Here is a 20,778-nt window from a genome sequence, read left to right as displayed (position 1 = left end):
CAACAAATTTCCAAATGTAGGATATTGATTCATTAACCTCATGAAAGTGTTGAGAGCGTTTGATAAGCCGAAAGTCATAATTATCCACTTGTAAAGTCCCTCTCATGTCTTGAAAGCGCTATTCCTTTCATCTCTTGGCCTCATCCGTATCTATTAATACCCACTGCTCTAGTCGATCTTGGAAAAAAATGGTGGCTCCATGTAATTGGTTCAAGAGATTATCTAGGCGAGGTATGAAAAACCAATACTTCATGGTAATCTTGTTGATGACTTTATTGTCCATGCTCATCCGTCATGACGCTTCTTTCTTGGGCACCATCTGGGCAAGAGTAACACATAATTGGTATTCTTTCTTATTAGCCCTCTCGCGACGAGATCCTATACATGTTGCAGTAACTCATACTCCGCAAGTCTCAATCTGTAAGCGAGCCGATTTGGCAGCACATATCCTGTTATAACATCTATGGCTTGTTGAATGTCCCTTAGTGGTGGTAATTCTTCCGGAAGGTTGTCGGTCATCACATCCTGGATGTCTTGTGGGTTTGGCTGTGGTAGTGTTGGTATATCACACTACTTAGTTTCCTCTAGGAAGACAAATGACAGTGTCACTGGAGCATCCCAAACTGTTTGCATGAAGTTGACTCGTGGATCTAATACTTCCCCTGTGTGGCCTCCACCTTTTGCATTCTTAACAGGTGACAACACGACGTTTTTTACATCCTTTTTGAAGGAGTAAGTATACTTGAAGTCCATCGGAACCACATCACATCATACTTGCTTCTGCAGCTAATTCCCAATTAAAAATTCGACCAAGCACAGTTGTTTCACGTGTATCTGGTTTCTCTTCTTCAATAAGTGAATAGGACTGGGGTTGTTTTTGTGTGGCCAATCTCAATTTCTTAATGGTCAGCATGGACAACACATTTTCAAAGCTCTTACTGTTAATGATCAAGCTACAAACCTTTCCCTTTACCATTCACTTGGTACGAAAGATGTTGTCTCAATCAGGATTGATCACGCTCTGGCCTTGACAGCATAGCTCTTCGTATGACTAGCAATTCTCCCTTGTCCTCCTGGAGTTAAAGTTCTTCTTCTGGACTGACCCCGGACTTCTCGTCCTCCACTTCTTCAACGACACCCTAATCCATGAATGTAACAACTCGTCTTATTGGACAAATGAAGGCAATGTATCCGTAGTGGTGGCACTTGAAACACTTCCCGGCTAGTATTAGAAGAGCTACCTTTTTTTTGGTTTCTTTCCACTCTGATCTGTCTTGTGTTTCCCTCTCTCGTCTTTCTAGCTCCTTCTGAGGCATTTTTGTTGGTTGCAGTAGTTGTAGGTGACTGCTTGAGTGAAGGCTGTTGCCGCATGAATGAGGACTACTGCCTACTATATTTTTGTTGCATTTTCACCTTCACTAGAATTTGAACTTCCCCCAGCATCCAGTATGGTTGTAACTTGACCACATTGCTAATAGCAGGCTTCAGGCCCCCAGGTACTGGACAATGTGTGCTCCTGTGGTTCAACCAACTCAGACTTCATCTGTAGTTGATCGAACTATGTCATGAACTCATCAATTGAAATATCTCTCTATTGCAGGTGGTGGAGCCTTAGAAACATGTCCTGGCAGTAGTGGGATGGGAGATATTTCATCTGCATTGTTTTCTTCATCTTTTCCCACATTGTGATCTTGTAACTGCCCTTACTTGTCCTCTGTCTTTGTAAATTCTCCTACCATAAAGAGGCACTCTTTTTCAACTTGATAATTGTTAATTTCACTTGTTTATCCTCTTGTACATCTTTATACTCTAAGATTCGTTCAACAGATTGTAGCTAGTCATTAAAATCATCTGAATCCATATCTCCATCAAACTCTGGTAGATCCATTTTGATGTTGAAATTTTCGTGTCCACCATACGTGGGCTCTCCTCTTAGTCTCCTCTTATATTGAATTTTGTGCCGACATGGCCGATATTCCTCTTCATTGATATCTTTCTTGTGGAACGAATTCAGATCGTCATCCCCATCTCTCCTTTGACTCTCCAGATCGCAATGAAGGGTAATCTTTTCTTGGGTCCCATCATTCATCTCTGTCAACCTCTGTTGCAGAAGATAGATCTCTCATTGTATCTTGTCCAGGCCAGTGTCTGACCGGTATCTCCATGGTGACATGATTAGGGTTGGGGTGGAAGGGGTGGTTGAGTCTAGGTCTGTTGTTCGACTAGGAACAAACAGAGAGATGAGGCGTAGCAGGGAGGAGATGGGAAGGGGAGTGTGAGGCTCGGTAAGGCGGTTGGAGGGGCTGAGTGGCCTAGTGGAAGGGACGAATGAAGCTAGCGGCGAGCAAGTGGGCTGTAGGTGGGGTTTGTTGCGGTGGCAATAGCTAGGATAGGGAATCAATGGTTGGTCAGGGAAGGTGGGGACTCCGGCTGGAGAGCAGCATGTAGGGGAGAGGGGTATGTGGGAGAATTGCTCGGGATATTCATCACCTCGGAGCGGGATACAACCGAAACACAACCGGTCGTCATATACAACACAACCTGTCGTCATATACAACACTAGCTAGGAAAGAATGTCTGGAGGCAGAAATATGAAAGAAGAATCAATCAAAATCTATCCTCTAAGCAAGCTAACAACATACATATAATGGTACTAGTGGATAGAATAGGAAGAAGATAGAAAATGAATGACATAGAATAAGGAATCAAATAGCGAAAAGGGAAAGGCACAGAAGTGCTGCCCACCCCCTTTTTCTCTTCCCTCCGTGGGTCCCAACAAAGGAGTGGGAGGGAGTGCCGGTCCATCCTTCTATAAATCGGTTCAACCAGGGCCTAAGCCCCACTTCACCCTTATTATATTGCAAAAGAAAATTCCGTTGTTCTCTAATTCTTCTTACTACATTCATATTTTATTTTATTTGACCATATAATTACTCCTATGTATATTTATTGCCCTGCACTTGTCATCTACCCCTTACATAGTATTATTCTTATAGCCTGTATTACTTGATGTAATTTTTTTTAATTGGGTCGTAACAGGAAGTGGCAAGACTTATACAATGAAACCATTACCTCTTCGAGCTGCTGAAGATATTGTTCGTTTGTTGCGGCATCCCAACTATCTTAATCAGAGATTTAAACTGTGGCTTAGCTATTTTGAGATCTATGGAGGGAAGCTTTTTGATCTTCTCAGCGATAGGAGGTAAATTTCTCCGTACTTGATTCCCATAGTATGACTACTTGGATCTGTGGAATTAATTCTAATTGCCTTTCGTACAAAAAAGGAACGTGTGATCAGTTATTTTCAAAGCTGTACCTATGTCAGCAGGAGCAGGAATGATAATAGAATGGAATGATTCCCAATTTCTGAAGGTTTCTATTAGAGCTGAAAAAGTTGCATATAAGTGATATGTTTGTAATGTTTTTGAAATCTTCAACCACTTATCCAAAATTTTAATTACTTGCTTGCTTGTGCTCTTTTGGAATACTGATATTTTTATATGATGGACTTCTCATATTTGTATATGATGTAGCTATGTAGATTTTTTTAACAACTCAAAATGGAGTGCTCTTCTTCTTCTTCTAAAGTTAGAATAAATCATAAGAAGTTAAAAAATTTATGTTGCCATGTAAGCGTATTGAATGCCTTTTTTAGATCTCAACGAATAGGCTTCGAACAAATTAACTACTTTAGCAACCAAGAATGATTTGCATCTATATCATTTCAGGTGAAATCATCAAGAAATTATATGATTTGCATCTTTCTTTGTTTCCTGGAATGATTTATTTTAAAAACTATCCTTCATAGGCATGCGCAGTCATTTATTGTTCAATATGATGCAGGAGGTCATGCCTATAGTCTGATAGTCTAGCATTATCATATGGATGTTAGCTTTGATGGCTTAGCTCAAGTTTCTCTCTTATACTTTTAATGTCAATTTAATATATCCGTTGGTGTGGAATCATGGGGTGGCTGGGAGAGGCACTGCCACTAATATGTTTTTACTAAACTCTTTAGCATCATAGAAAATATTGAAAAATTTCGCCCTCCAAAATATAAATTCTTAATAATAATTATATAAAATTAATTATATTTTTCAATTAATAATAATATGTATAATAGTTTTTTAAAATTCAAAGTACTGAAAGTTTTTAACTTAAATGCTCGTTACTCCTTAATTTTTTATTCAACACCCTTTTCTTCAAGTTCTGGTTCTGCCCCTGATCATATACTAAATTTCTTTGACTAATTTTTATCAGGAAACTCTGCATGAGAGAAGATGGCAGGCAACAAGTTTGCATCGTCGGATTGCAAGAATTTGAGGTTTCTGATGTGCGTGTAGTTAATGAATTTATTGAAAAAGGAAATGCTGCAAGAAGTACAGGCTCCACTGGAGCAAATGAAGAATCATCAAGGTCTCATGCTATATTACAACTTGCCATTAAGAAGCATAAAGATGTTATTGACACTAGAAGGCCGAACGAAGCTTATGAAGCCAAGAGTGGGAAGCTGATTGGGAAGATCTCTTTTATTGATCTTGCTGGAAGTGAGCGAGGCGCAGATACAACGGATAATGATCGTCAGACACGGTATATTTCCCTGAAACTTTTCCTAGTGCCATTTTTGAATCCATATGATTTGTTATCATTAATCATTCATGTTGTCTATTATGATTAATCCCTTTTGTTAATGTCAATAACTCGGTCTCCTTTTTGTGAGTTATTCCTTCAAGGAAATCTTTTAGTTTATTAGTTTGGGGCAGTTACATTTATACCACACAATTCTTACGTATTTACATATCTAACTCCTAAACATTCATATTTACATGGTCACTCAAATTAACTTCACATAAAAAATACGACCATCACTATTTTTTTAAAACTGAAATATGCATTTTAATGCATAGGCTCATAAGTGTATGATACTAAGGCGTCATAAGTGTAAATATCAAACTTGGGGTGTTAGATATGTAAACACATAAGAATTGTATGTATGTATGTTAATTTCACTAGTTCATTTATGCGTTATTTTATCCACTACAGGATTGAAGGAGCAGAAATAAACAAGAGCCTTTTGGCTTTAAAAGAATGCATCCGTGCACTCGATAATGATCAAATCCACATTCCTTTTAGAGGAAGCAAACTTACAGAAGTTCTTCGTGACTCCTTTGTGGGGAATTCAAAGACCGTTATGATTTCCTGCATTTCTCCAAACGCTGGTTCTTGCGAGCATACCCTAAATACTCTTAGATATGCTGACAGGTACTTAATTAAAAACTGCCACATCTTCTATAGACTCAGTGATTTTAGGAAGACATTGTTTTGCATTGTTACCCCATGAATATTTTTTTTAAAATTATTTAACAGGGTTAAAAGCCTCTCAAAGGGTGGAAATTCTAAAAAGGACCAAGCTTCTGTTCCTTCAATACCTTCCACTAAGGAATCTTTATCAACCTCATCCTTTCCCTTCACAGATGAACCAGAATCTATAGAAGCACCTATGGAAAAGATTGAGACTAAGACAGCCTATGGTTCGTCTTCAAACCATCAGTTATACTTTTCAGCACAAAACTCTTTTGATGGCCAGGATGAGGAAAAGGCAACGAAGGTCTCTCCACCACGCAGGAAAGCTCCAAGAGAAGAAAAAATAGAAAGAAAGATGGGTTGGTCTAGGAAAAATACTTCGGAAGGGCAGAGCACAAGCAATAAGCAGCAATATGAACAGGAAGATCCATTCGGTGATGGTGAAATTAATGCATTGCTTGAGGTGCATATGATTATTTCATCGTTTTTCTTTTAGTTTATTTCTGATATGTTACCGAGCTTCTTTTTAAATTTGATGCAGGAGGAAGAGGCCTTAATAGCAGCTCATAGAAAAGAAATTGAAAGTACAATGGAGATAGTTCGAGAGGTAAGTTATCTTATATTCGTACCTTCTTTTAATGCTACTATCAATGTTGGGAAACAGGTAGAACATACTTAGTCTGCTAGAGCAACAAATGAAATGCCCAATAAAATAATAGGTTGACTTTATTGATGACTGCCTCTTTTTCTCTATCTTTATTGTCAGTTTCACTATGATTTGATTGTGAAGAAATTGGAAGTCTTAATGCCTTTGATACAACTATAAGTGATGCCTGTTAGAAAAAAATAGAGCAACCAAAAAAAAATATAAGAAGATTTGCATACATGCTATTTAATTCATAAGTATTTACATATCTGACACCTGAACTTCAATTTTTACATACCAACTTACCTATGCATGAACAGGTGTAATTTACCTCTTAGAAGTTAAAATGATGGTATTTTTAATCTGAAATGAAAAATTTGGGTAATATATATGTAAAAAGTAAAGTTTAGGTTCTAGATATGTAAATTGATAGGAATTGGATGGTATGAATGTAAAATGCATATAGTTCTCCAAACGTTGCTAATGAAACAAATTCTAAATATTTGATACATTTTGGGGGCTCTGCCGTGCCCCCAAAAGGGGCGCTCTCTATCGCCTTCCAACCCTTTATATGGTTTTACTGAAAAGTTGACTTGTGTGACTAAAGTAAGGTTCTAAAATTGAACTCACTTGAATTATTTTATGAGGATTGTTTTCTAGAATATTTTAATGTTTTAATGGCAATCAAAATATGGATCGAAACATTTGGACCCAAATTGTTTGAATATAGGATGAGTTTACTACTTGTTATATTTGCTTTAAACTTAGTGCAAATATATAACTAATAAATCAAGCATATGTTAAAATAGTGGTATTTTTTATGTGATATGAAAGATTTGCGTGGTATAAATGTAAAAAAAAAGTGTGAGTTTAGGTGTCCGATATGTAAATACATGAGAATTGATTGTTATTGTATGCAAATACCCCCTGAATTTAGCATGATTAGGATGAAGGACAATTTAACTGAAACTTGAAAAGTGCGCAGGAAATGAATTTATTGGCGGAGGTGGACCGACCGGGAAGCCAAATTGACACGTATGTATCGCAGCTCAGCTTCCTCCTGTCGCGGAAGGCTGCCGGACTGGCCGGCCTACAAGCTCGCCTGGCCAGATTCCAGCACCGCCTGAAAGAACACGAGATTCTCAGCCGCAAGAAGGCTTCGAGGTAATAATGATCCTCGTGCTTTTCTCTCTATTGTATCTTCTACTAGCAGAATGTCCCCTTCCCTCTCTTTCTGCTCTCTGCTTTTTTTCTTTCTGATTGTTATTGCCACAGATTTCTCATTCTCATTTACCTTTGTATGTGACGTGTTTGGCCTTCTTTTATTGCTGGGAGTGAAGGGTTGGTTTGATCTTTCGGAATGAGGGAGGAAGAATGTATGGAAGCCATTGTTGATAATAATAGTATAGTATTTATTTAATTATTATTATGTTTTAAGGGCTCATTGTTAAATTATTGAATGCTGGATGTTGGCAAAGATTAGAATTTACGAAATCCATTGCTAGGATTGTAAATGGGAAGATGCACTTGATGAATTACTTAATTTAGCTTCAGCTAATACTGTCATGTTTGTTAAAGTTAGCTTGTTTCTTATTTAAAAAGAAAATTAATAATTACTTTAATTTATATGTTAAATTATTTAAATAAAATTTAATTATATAACTAATAATAACACATAATTCATAATCAATGTACATATGACTTTTTAATGTTTTTTTTTTATGTTTATGAATTGTAAAAAAATATATTATTTTATTTATTAATTATAAGTTAATTATTTTTAATTTAAAAATTCTTCAATTAGTTCATATTTAAATTTGTAAAGTATTAATCAATGGTTTATATTAAGAAAATCTTTCATTGCAATTATTTATTTATTAATTAAATTTATAATTGAAAGTCAAGTTCAAAGATTATATATTTTATTTGAATTTTTAATTTATTCAATTAATATAAACAAATTAAAAAATTAAAAAATTTAAATCAAGTATAAGCATAAATCAAACAAAACAAAGCAAAATCTGTTATTCAACCAAATCAAATCCAGTCAATGACATGCTCTAGATTCAAACTCTTCCTAAGCATGACAATTATTGGCACAAATGTTTAGGGTTACTTGATTCACCAACACTTGTTAGACAATATCATATTATTTACATATGTTAATTAACTCATTCATATATATATATATATATAATTTATGAGTAGTATTTTGAGCCAAAACGAGCCGAACACGAACACACATGTTATATTTGGAATGGCATACAAAAAATAAATTAAATAGATATCCTTAAAAAATGAATCAAATCATTGATTTTTCATATAATATTGTATTATTATACGATAATAATTCATCTTAACAAAATGCATTTGATAAATAGTATTCTTATATGACATGATTATAAAAAAGTTGTAAATTACTCCTTTTTTATTAGCAATTATCCACTCAGTGCTAATAAAATGGGGTAAAAAATCCAATCATATACATAACATGCATGCATGCATGCATATATATATATATATATAGTTCCTTCAACCAAGGAATTAAAACTAATATCAACACAAATACTTCATCATTTCCTCTCCACAAATTACTACAAATCAAACACAGACAAATGCTAAATTTAAAAGTGAAAACTCTCTTCTTCTAAGATGTCACCTCTAATTGAGAAAATATTGCGTCCAGAGTCCGGAAGCGAGCTTCGTCTACGTCCGGACTCCGGACGTGATACAACGAAGGTCCGAGCTCCCATTCCGCCCCGCTGTATCACGTCCTCCGGACGCAATATCTTTTCCACAATATGAGCACCACTAAAGAATTAAGGCGCCACCAACTCCAGTATTTTCCTCGTTCAGAAATTTTTCTTCCATGAGAAGCGCCGGTTCTGCAGCTTTAGAACTTCCCTTCTCTGCTTTTACTTCCAGCAAGATGAGATAAATCAATGATACCACAGAAGATGCACATGTTATTCTAACTCATATTCTAATCTTCCACTTTGCACAAGATTTTATAGAGATATAGTACAAGGATTTAGAGTAACCTGCAGAAATTCAGAAATTCAGGCTGCATAAAGCTACGACAGGCCAATTGTAGAACTTGATGAGAGGCTGATGTCAACAATCTCACCCCTGCATTCCACATTGGTACAAATTTAACTATTTTTCAATCATATAACACTAATAAAGGGAAGGTAAAATCAAGCTTAACCAGAAGTCAAATATTTAATAATATGTAGGAAAACTCAAATCTAGCCCAAGTAAATCAGAAACAAAACAAATTATAATTTTCAATTAGGCAGACCATTTTGTAGTTTTATATTCACATATCTAACACCTAAAACCTCTTATTCAATGCAAGAAAATGAAGACGAGCTTCACTTTTTTGCTCGAAATACATTTCACCTCGGTGGTATGTTGTAAATTTCCCCGTTAAAAGTTTATTCTTTTAGGGTTATTTTATCATTCGGTAAATGAACCTTCTTTTTTATTTAACTCTTTAAATTGAGACCCATGCAATTTCTTGGAAGAAATTTTATGAAAAGAAATCTGGTCAGCAAGGAACCAATCTCACTCTTTACATCAGAGCTAGGCGGTTCTACTTAAGGCAACTTGTTAACATGCTCGCAATGCAAAAGCTACCAATGAAGATACACTTCCACAAAAGCAAACGAAAAAAGCTTGCAACAATCAGCCTAAAGGAGCACTAAGATGTCTGAATTTGGCTAATTTGCATCATCCCAGTATGTCTGTTTAGTTAAAATATAGGAAAAATTTGAGAATAGACCACTATTCACAATGAAACAGTATAGAAGCTACCTACAGGAGGTAAAAGTCATGTGATTCCCAAGGAAAGTATTCAAACCAATCCCCATTAATGGTGTCAAAACAAAAGTTGTAAGACAAATGAGAGAATTAGCTAATACATAAAGAACTAATTTTAAGCAAACTGTCTTTGCATTCCTGGTTCTTAATTAAAACGCCATGTTAAGAATTAGTGGCATTTACATACATGCCACACAATTCTTATGTATCTAACACCCAAAGTTTAGCATTTACATACATAGCACACAAAATTATTATATCAAATAAAAAGTATCACTATCATCTACTTTTAAAAAGTTAAATACACATTTTCATGCATAGATTTATCACACCTGAAAAGTAAGTGCAAGATATCTAAATATAAAAAAATAGTATGGTATGTATGTAAGTTTTCCTAAGAGTTAACGTGTTGGAATTGCTGACTTCAAATTTGTTGCTAGGCTGAGCCATGTAAGTTTAGAAGCGCTTTGATGGACGCGCAAACGCCCGCCTGCCAGCCCGCCCGCACACGCCCGCAAAGTTCATCTAAATCGAAAAGCAAAGTAATCAAATAAATCACTATTAATTGTATCAAAACAAAAGTTGTATGACTAATGAAAAAATTAGCTATTTATAAACACTATGACTGTTAAACTTAAAAGTCATGACATATAAATATAAAAGAAAACTTGGCTTTGCATTCCTGGTTCTTTGTTAAGACGCCATGTTAAGAGTTAAAAGCATAGGAACTGCTATGACTTCTAAATTGTTGCTAGGCTGAGCATGTAAGTTAAGTTGTATTTCCCATTGCAACCAGTGTTTACTTGACTATTTGTCTATGGATGATATGCATGTGATGATCTTCTTAAAACTTAAACCGTAGCAAATGTGTACATGGACATGTACATACATACATATGGACATGTATACTAAATGGTTAGAAGATAAATACAATGATTCTATCGTATGTCTCATTATTTACTAATTTTTATTTATTCGAAATTGGCTTGTGCTCAGGTCAAACCTCATGAGCCGAACACACACACTATGCACAAAAAATTTCAAACGAGCCGAACACAAAAACACTAAATTTCAAACGAGCCGAACATAAACAAATCAGCAGCTCGCTCATATTCAGCTCTTTTACACCCCTGATCGTAGGTGCAAAGAGGAAGAAAATTTACACCAAAACTCTATGGCAGCAGCGAAGCAAGGTCTGAAGCAAAAGATGATCAATAAGCACTCGCTTTTTGGAGGAAACAACAATTTTTCCTCATAGGAGGAAAAATGGAAAGATTAGCAACATAATAATAAATCACTATGGCCAAAAAAAAAAAAGCCTAACCTTGTTTTCTACACTTCATCTCCTATGTCATCAAAGCTACACAAAAATAAAATCTTAGATGTGTTATATCTGACTATTTGGTTGGGCTTTTAAGGGATTCAGTTGACTTCAACTTTACTAAAGCTCCAACCAAGCTGACCACATTCCAATAAAAACAATCTTATTGAGCTCTACAAAAAAAAAAAGTTGTTGATAGAATAGTTGTTGATAGAATAGTAGGATCAGTAGGATCACCAAGTGATGTCAAAGGTAGTTTAAATAATGAATCTCATTTAACTTTCAAATATTAAAATTGTGTGGAATGTATGCAAATTTTCCCATAAATTGTTGATAGGCTGAGCCTGTAAGTTTAGGGAGAAAATGAGCTGAGCATAAAGAAATCACCAGCTCGCACATATCAAGTCTTTTACACCCCTAATCCTAGGTGCAAAGAGGAAAAAACCAACATAAATATATAACCATTAGGCGGTATGTATGTAATTCCCGCATTAAAGTTTATTACTTTTAATTTTATCTAAGATTAATTATTTGATAAATGAACTCTTTTTTAGTCAATTCTTTAAATTGAACCGCCATGCAAACCGAAGAAATTCATCAGACGGGGAAAAAAAATCTGGTCAGCAAGAAACCAATCTAACTCTTCATCACCAGAGCTAAGCGCTTCCTACTGAAGGCATCTTGTTAACATGCTCACCAAAGAACCCAATGCAAAAGTTACCAATGAAGGCACTTCCACAAAAGCACACAAAATAAGCTTGTGAAAATCAGCCTAAAGGAGCACCAAGATGTCTGATATGCCTAATTTGCATCATCCCAGTATGTCTTTAGTTTTAATATAAGAAAAAATTGAGAATACACAAATATCCAAAATAAAACAGAATAGCAGCTAGATGTGTGTAAGTGAGTCGAGCCAGTTCAATGTCAACTCTTTAACCAGCTTGAAAGTCGAACTTATCGAACCATGAGCTAGATCTCGACCTCAAACTCAAGCTCGTTTATTAAACAAACTCAAGTTCAAGCATGTCAAAGCTCAGCTCGGTCGGCAGCTTGCGAGTTGGCTCAACTAGCAGATTGATGATCACGTCAATTCCTTCCCCGCAAGTTGTTGTGACACTCCTCTAGCCATCGATACCTTCTCCGGTGAGCTCCCATAATTTAATTTTTGTCACAAGCTCGCAAGCTGGCTCGTGAGGTTGTTATCATCAATGAGAGCCAAGTTCGAGCTCGAGCTTGCATTTTGACGGACGAGCCAATGACTCAAGCTTTCCTCGACTCGTTTACACCCCTAATAGCAACAACCAATGGAGATAAAAATTTATCTAAATCCAAGCAAAGTAATCAAACAAATCACCATTAATCGTGACAACACAAAAATTGTATTGCAAATGAAAAAAAAGCTATTCATAAATATAAATATAAAAAACATATGCCTGCATAAAGCATTGTCTTTGCATTCCTGGCTCTTCGTTAAGATGCCATGTTAAGTTAAAAGAATATGAATTGCTATGACTTCTAAATTGCTGCTAGGCTGAGCATGTAAGTTCAGTTGTATTTCCCATTGCAACCACATGTTTTTAATTGACTATTTGTCTATGGATGATATGCAATCGATGATCTTCTTAAACTTATACCGTACCAAATGTGTACATGGACATACATACATAAAGACATATATACTAAGTAGTTAGTAAATAAATAGAATGATTCTATCATGTTTGTCTCACTATTTATTTATTAGACAGTTCAAACCACATGTGCTGAACACGCACTGTGCACAAACAATTTCAAACATAAGCGTAGCACAAAAACACCAAATTTCAAACGAGCCAAACATAAACAAATCAGCAGCTCGCTCATATTCAGCTCTTTTACACCCTAATCGTAAGTGCAAAGAGGAAGAAAATCTACACCAAACTCTATGGCAGCAGCGAAGTAAGAGCTGAAGGAACGGATGACCGTTAAGCACTCGCTTTTAGGAGGAAACAACAGTTTTTTTTTCTCATAGGAGGAAACATGGAAAGATTAGCATCATAATAATAAATCACTATGGCCAAAAAAAATCCTAACTTTGTATTCTAGAAGTTATCTCCTATGTCATCAGAGCTCCACATAAACATAGAAATCTTAGAAGTGTTATATGGCTGGGCTTAAAGGCTTCAGTTGACTTAAGCTTGGCTTAAGCTCCAACCAAGCTGAGGCCATGCCAACAAAAACAATCTTATTGAGCTCAACAAAAAAAATGTTATGGTAGGATCACCAAGTGATGTCAAAAGCAGTTTAATATTAAATAATGAATCACATTCAACTTTCTAAGGTGAGCCAAACTTGATGTTGAAAACTTATCTTCTTTATCCTAGCTCCACCTTTATGCAGCAATCGATGTTCACTTGGCCAATACCTGGTCGTGTAACATGAGTGGCATGATACACATAAAAATTAAGTCCACTCATGAAATGATTTTTTAGATGCCTTTTTGAATGTAAGAGATGATCTTTATGTGATAACTCGGGGGAAACATAATAGCTTCAATGACTTTGCTTCTGTGAATTTATTTGACAGTAAGAATATTTCCAAGCTACAAGAATGATGCAAAGATCCAAGTCCACAACAACTAAAGCAAGAACTAAATATATGATATTTATTTGTGATTGAAAGGCTATGAAGTGAACAATTTATGTAACATCAATTTATTTGCCTGAGAAAGACAATAAGATAGATACAATAGTTATGACCATGCACCAAAAAAATATTGATGATATACTACAGGTCGATTAAATTGATTTGCAGAAATTGGTTTCTAAAAGTCAAATGTGGTTTTGTTTGGCTAATTTAATGCCCAATTATTTTACAGAATTCATTCTTGTCTTCTATGTTCAAGATTGCCCAAAAAGCATATAAAAGGCTTGTATTCTACTTTTGTAGAATGGTCGAACTTGTTTTTTATTAAAAAGGAAAACTCTTATCCATCATAGATGAATGTAGATTTCTTACCCACCCAAATATTACACTTAAATGAACTAGGGAAATCACATCTTTATTAATTCATATTTTTTCTTATGCTCGATTTGAATACTCATCTCAATTCGTATATGTTCCAATTGAGATGTCAATGTTATGTCATGTTATTAAGAAATATCAATTCTGTGGTTTCATAGCATCTTTAACCAATAATTTTATGAAAATTATATTCTAATTCAGTGAAATCCAGATGACGATCAAAATTGACAGAAACTACAGCTCAGATCACTCTTTATAAGCCTAAAGTAGTTACCTTCTCAAATATATTAACAACGAATCAACATAGTATTTAATAGATAGTACTGATACCAAATAGCATTGACATCATTAAACCTCTAATATCTAAATAATAGAGCCAAAAAACCCCCAAAGTATAATATTGAGATCAATTCAGTAGCAGCCCTCACTGATGAAATGGCTGTACTTTTAAGCAATGAAGGTTATCTGAAAATGAAATAAAATTGATTAGAACCCCCTTTTTTTCTAGCCCAGCAAAATGCTTTTTAAAATTGAACTTTTATATCCTTCAAAAAAAGAAGAGAGAATAGGTATGTAATATGTGGTGATACTGTATGGAACTGATTTGTATTTGTAGTTAAGCGAATTGCAATAAACCATATGAAGTTTTTCAGACGTTATCTACTTTATGAATTCTCTTTACTGCTCTACTTTAATTTAAAATTTTTTGATCTCCACAAATTAAGAATTTTTCGAGGCAATGTGCTTACAAAGCACTTTTATGTAAAAGCACGGTTAATTTAGTACTCGTCTTAAAAGTTATCATTTACTCATATTTAGAAGAATAGTTATGAATAAGAATATGATAACTTAAAAAGATCCATATACTATAAGCTATTAACTAATTCCTTCTAAGGGGCTGTTTCGAATCACTTTTGTTTTTTATTTTCTATTTTATTTATATTTTGATCTGAAATAAAATATGTTTGACATATAATTAAGATATGATTATTTTTAAAAACACTCAAAAGTTGTTTTGAGTTTTCTAAAAAACAGAACAATTTGTTTTTAAAAACAAAAAATAGAAGTATATAAAAACACACTAAACAAACATATTTATAAAAAAAAAATAATAACAAAGCAAAAAACAAAATTTATCCCAAACAAGGCCTAGGGCCCTCTTCAACAAAGAACTTTAAAGCAATTATTTTAGTACCAAATGGAAACACCTATCTGAATAGTTATCAGATATATGAGAGGGCCACAAGATCTCTTCTTTTCAGATAAATCTTAAGGTCTTGTGTTTCAGACTACATATAGTAGTTATAAAATAAATACCTCAGCTTTTTTCCGCTAATCATAAAATTTGATTAAGGATCGATGTACGCAATTCACCCTGCATTCAACAAAATTGCTGATAAACTTATTTTTCGATCATATAACACAATAAGTGGGAAGTCAAATTTAAGTTTAACCGGTTTCTAAATGTGAGGCGCATATGTTTAAAAATCAAATCCAGACCAAGTAAATCAGAAACAATCACAATTTAACTTTTAAATTGGGACAAATGGATTGGTAGGTGGCCAAATATAAGCCATAGATGTGGAAAAATAATAAAATAAAATCCAGCACAACTAAATCAGAAACAAGCAAAATATAAATTTTAAATTGTGACAAACGAATTAAAGTTTAATATGTTTTAACACTTAATCTAACATCAACTATTTGACAAATAAATGAATCCTTTTTTTTTTTTTAATTTAACTCTTTAAATTGACACAACAATAATGATATTTTATTGATTGTAATATGATAATTTCCAAATTAGAAAATATTCAATGATTTATTTATTAGGTTTATTTTATTTTTATTGTATATGCAGTCCCCTTTCTCCACCTCCGTCAATGCTTTAGAATTAAGAAAGAAAATCAGTGATAGAATCTTAAGCTCAACAAGTAGGTTTCATGCAAATTCATGAAAAAAAATTATGTGATGTGGAAAAAGCCTAGTCAGCTAGGAAGCAAGCTCACCCTTTATTATCAGAGCCAATTGTTTCTACTAAATGCAACATGTTAACCTGCCCACCGAAGCATTTTTGGCAAAACCTACAGATGAGCACACTTCAACAAAAGCTACATTTCAGGAAAAAAAAAGGAATAACCCAATAACTACAAACAGTTTAACAGCCGCCTGCAGGAGAGAACAAGTAATCTAATTCCCAAGCAAAACATATTCAAACTAGACGCCATTAAAGTAAGCCAAAAGACAATGACAAATGGAAAAATTAGCCGTTCATAAGCATCTACCACTATCAAATTCAAAAATAACGACATATTATTATAAAGACGAGTGTACGTGTATAGAAGATAGATGAGCATAAGAGCATACCTGTGTGTGTAAGCGCATGCGTGGGGTTTAGATTTTCTAATGCATGAGAGTAACTCATTCAAACAAACCCATGTTAAGACTCCAAGTTCTTAGCTAAGGAGCTTCCTTAGTAGCATTCGTACAAACCCCACTTTCAAATTAGGGGCATTTATATATATACCACTAATTAATTCCTATGTATTTATATATCTAACACCTAAACTCTAATTTTTACATTTATACCACCCAAATCATTAATATCACAACAAAAATATCACTATTTTAACTTCTAAAAAGTGAAATACAAATTTTCATACATCGGTAAAGTGACATACATGTAAAAATTTAAGTCTAAATTTTAGAAATGTAAATACATAGGAATTAAGTGATATGTATGTAAATCTTCCTTTAAATTACCGCTAGGCTGAGCTTGTCAGTTTATGTTGCATTTCGATCAAATCTGTTTGATTGACTATTTGTATAGCACACAGATGACATGCAAATTATTTTCTTCAGAATAATGCCATTACCTATGAGTAGGGTTGTCAAAATGGCTTGTTGTTCGCGAACAGCTTGTGTTTGGATCGTTAAGAAGCTCGTGTTAAGGGTAAACCCTCGTGTTCGATTAATTCGCTAAGTTAATGAGTCGAACACGAACATTTTTTTTGTGTTTGATATATAAACGAGTCGAACACGAACAAAAATTTGTTTGTTCGTGTTTTGCTCGTTTTGGCTCAAAATACTACTCATCAATATATATTAAGGATACAAAGATTTATAAACAATTGAAATTATTAATTAAAAAATAGAATAAAAATATATTAAATTATTATAAAAATATGATAAACTATATTTAAATGATGTTTTAATATAAAAAATAAGATTTAAATCTTGCCCCAACCCTTAATATCCTACGACTGCGCGATTAGGGTTGTTAAAATGATTGTTTTTTCGCAAACAACTCGTGTTCGGCTCGCTAAGCAAACAAGTCAAACACGAACACACTTATTATGTTCAAAATATAAACAAGTCGAACACGAACAATGATATTTTCTAACGAGTTGAGCCTGGGCTTGCTCGGTTTACACCCCTACCTATGAGAAATATAAATACATAGCAAATGGGTATATGGAAGTTATCAGAATTTGGGGGAAAAGTAAGTGATGATTTTTGTTGGAACTGTTAAGACATTCCCTTTGCGAACCTGTTTGGTTGGACCTTACTAGACTAAGCTACACATGGTGATAAGTTTAAGTTGTCAGTTAACAAGCGATATATTAGATTTTTAGTTGAGCTTAAGTACTTAAGCTAATTTACACATTGCTTAAGCCCCAATCAAACAAACCACAAGAAAATAAAAACAAGCTTATATTACGAGCTACCAAAAAATGTTATCAATGTGCAAGAGTTCGATCAACCAACTATGTTAAAGGTAGTTTAATATTAAATATCAATCGCATTAATTTTAGGGACATTTACATACCACCCAATTCTTATGTATTTACACATCTAACACCTAAATTTTAATTTTTACATTTATACAACACAAGTCTTTCATATCATATAAAAAATAACACTATTTTAACTTCAATTAAGTGAAATACACCTTTTCATACATAAGTTAAGGTGAAATATATGTAAAAATTAAATTTTATGTGTCAGACATGTAAATACATAAGAATTGGGTGGTATGAATGTAAATGTCCCTTAATATTTGAGTCAATATTGAGGTGATCACTTCTCTTCCTTTTCCTAGCTGTAATATTTATGTACCATTGATTTCCATTATGCCTAAACCTGATCATTGAACATAAGCAGCATGATCCACAATGGCAAACGTTAAACATAGTAGTTCAGCAAATTAGGTCTGTTCATAAAAAAATATTTTAAGGAACCTTACTAAATGATAATTCACGATGAGGTACTAAAGGAGTATCTGCGGCAACATTTTTGAGTAAAATTATTCCAAGATAGTAAATTGGTGCAAATGTCCAAATTCACGATACATGTAACATCTAGATGGGAATTGTGTTTCCCTCCAATATATTTTGATATTTTATTAGGATGCCAATATTGCTCCCTCGTATTAGAATTTTCAACAATGTACTCTTCAATGAGAATTGGAAGGTAAAATTTAGTAGGACTCAAAATTATAGCGAACTTATTGAGAATTGAAACCAGATAGGCTCCAATGGGAAGAACGGTCAAAGGCCCTGCTAAAGATTATTGAATGACCCGACTATATCTCGAATTTTACGAACTCCATTAAAGAAGAATTATTTCTAACCTTCACAAGAGATCTATTGAATTATGATCAAAGGGGGGTGGTCAAAGAATTCATGAAACCATGTGTGGGTCCATATAAAGTATAACTACCTTAATTCATTTACAATAGACCCAATACATAGGATTTATCCTATTTTCTTAGGATTGATAAAGATTTAACAAGCAAATTGAGCCAGTAATAAGTGCATCGAGTTTATTTTAGGCTTTTGGCATTGGAATTTTGACAATAGCAGTTAAATTCACCATGCTTTGTCAAAATATCTAAAGGAAGTGGCAAAATTGAGGATCACCCACCCTATGTTTGGGAAAATCCCTCTTACAATTATGTAGAGTACGAAAGCTTTGCATATGAATCTTCTTAGATCTATGAAGTCTATAAAATTTCTCCCCACCCCACAATCCACTCCCTAAGTTTCAGATAAAATCCACTCTATCATTCACTCCCCAAGTTTGTCATTGAATGGAGACAATTGAAGAGCCAAATTTACATCATATGATTAACATAACTAGTCCAAGCTATCCAGGCCTTCGATAGTGTCGAATCATTTTGAGACGAAAAATGGGCTCGTATAGTTTGTGAGTGCATACAACCCAGTAAAGACCTTGTATCATAGAAAAAGAATGAGAGTATTGAGAAGAAACTTCAGAAAATTTATTAAATTCTCATCGCCGGTAAGCTGGAAGAATGCGGCTCCTTGGAGGTTCCCTGAGTTACAAGATTTCGGAGGGAGGAGAGAGAAAGAGAGAAAAATATATATAGAGAGAGACCTAGAACTCCCTTCCTCTCCTTTTCCTTCCCTTTTATACATAAGGGAGAAAGGAAATAAAAAAAAACAATAAAATACATCTTATATTGCACAATGCCCTTCTCCGATGACTTGATGAAAAACCGCAATATAGGAGTCAGGTGTTGCTGGTACGACACCCTTCCTTGGTGCCTAAGTGAAATGATTTGGTATCAATTATCGGGCGGCGTATTTAATAATAGATTGGCAGATGTCCTTATTAGCCCACCCACGCACAAGCATGTTGCGTTGGCCCTTTGAGAGAAACGAATATAATCAAATCGGCAAGTGGGCTCAATTTAGTCACTTTGACGGGCGAGCTCTACCTAGCCACTTTGGCAGATGAGTTCAATTTACAAAGTAAAAAATTTTGTATGCTCATATTTGTGTATACATTTAGTTTCCCTATTATCTAGACTCTTTGATTGAATTTCGCAAAAAGAATGAGAGAATGAAAATCTTTTTACCTCTTTGAGATCTTTAAGGCAAGAACGAGGCTTATCTCATGAATGAATCCTTTTATCCTTGGGGACTCATCCGCCAAGGAATTGGATTTCTCTATTCTCAATAACATTCTGAGCTGACCTTTGCCTGGGGCACTCCGTGCTTCTCCTGTAGGGAGTAGTCTCTGATTTATGTCGATGATTGAAATCTGCTCTTTCATCAGGGTGTCTTGGCTCTCCAGTGGAATGGGTTCATTCTGATTCGCCTATCATGTCTGTTGAGATCTGCTAGGTTTTCCACTTATATTCGCTTTAATGACTATGTCCTAAGGAAATGAGTTCATGCACATTCTGTATCAGAGCCTTTGTTTTTTAATGTCATTCAAACTGCTTCAAGAAATAAGTACAAAAGTTAAGTTAGAGATCATAAAGGATATTAATTGTGGTATTTATTTGAATTTAAATGAATAAACTCCCACTGAGATTTTAATAGGTTTGTGTAGAAACGAAAGGGTAACCTTGTGTATTCCATCAAATATTTTTTGCCTTTGAAGAAAAACAAGATTTTTCTGAAAGAGATGAGGATCCCACTCGCCCGTGTGGAGGAAACTCTTCGTTATAGGAAGAAAGAGGCTTGTTTGAAGACAGAAGAAGAGTCTGATTGAAATTAGAGGCGAAGCCTCAAAAGAGAGCCAAAACATCAAAGGAGAATGGAATCCTTGAGGGAGAATCCTCAGTATGTCCATTGAAGAAGGAAATAGCTTCTTCTGACCTTTTTGAGGCAACCTTTCGAAGAGAAAGCTTGATGGAAGAGGGGCCATCTGC

At 34.5% G+C, this 20,778-nt stretch overlaps 2 protein-coding genes across 8 annotated transcripts in view; one reads left to right on the top strand and one right to left on the bottom strand.

The window, feature by feature from the left end:
* The window catches only part of LOC110026725 (kinesin-like protein KIN-13A), a 52,704-nt gene extending 45,246 nt beyond the window's left edge, over nucleotides 1–7,458 (top strand). The window contains exons 9-14 of the mRNA XM_020727804.1: nucleotides 3,040–3,202; nucleotides 4,261–4,590; nucleotides 5,044–5,262; nucleotides 5,368–5,767; nucleotides 5,846–5,911; nucleotides 6,936–7,458. Of these exons, the coding sequence (XP_020583463.1) occupies nucleotides 3,040–3,202; nucleotides 4,261–4,590; nucleotides 5,044–5,262; nucleotides 5,368–5,767; nucleotides 5,846–5,911; nucleotides 6,936–7,118 (1,361 nt within the window). The 3' untranslated portion in view covers nucleotides 7,119–7,458. The remainder of the gene's footprint in view (nucleotides 1–3,039; nucleotides 3,203–4,260; nucleotides 4,591–5,043; nucleotides 5,263–5,367; nucleotides 5,768–5,845; nucleotides 5,912–6,935) is intronic.
* A 1,050-nt stretch (nucleotides 7,459–8,508) lies between these two features.
* Nucleotides 8,509–20,778, bottom strand: part of LOC110026720 (pentatricopeptide repeat-containing protein At3g06920) — a 28,968-nt gene continuing 16,698 nt past the window's right edge. The window contains exons 2-5 of one of the 7 annotated variants that reach the window (XM_020727787.1): nucleotides 16,103–16,177; nucleotides 15,411–15,468; nucleotides 10,196–10,297; nucleotides 8,509–9,079 (exon numbers count right to left, since the gene is read on the bottom strand). The gene's annotated coding sequence lies outside the window, so the exon portion shown is untranslated. Of the gene's footprint in view, nucleotides 9,080–10,195; nucleotides 10,298–11,959; nucleotides 12,382–15,410; nucleotides 15,469–16,102; nucleotides 16,178–20,778 lie in introns of those variants that run through there. The other 6 variants (XM_020727788.1, XM_020727790.1, XM_020727792.1 and 3 more) reach the window with 6 other exon arrangements.

Source organism: Phalaenopsis equestris, unplaced genomic scaffold (assembly GCF_001263595.1).
Source record: "Phalaenopsis equestris unplaced genomic scaffold, ASM126359v1 Scaffold000399, whole genome shotgun sequence".
Lineage (NCBI taxonomy): Eukaryota > Viridiplantae > Streptophyta > Magnoliopsida > Asparagales > Orchidaceae > Phalaenopsis > Phalaenopsis equestris.
This window is presented reverse-complemented; position numbering and strand designations above follow the sequence as displayed.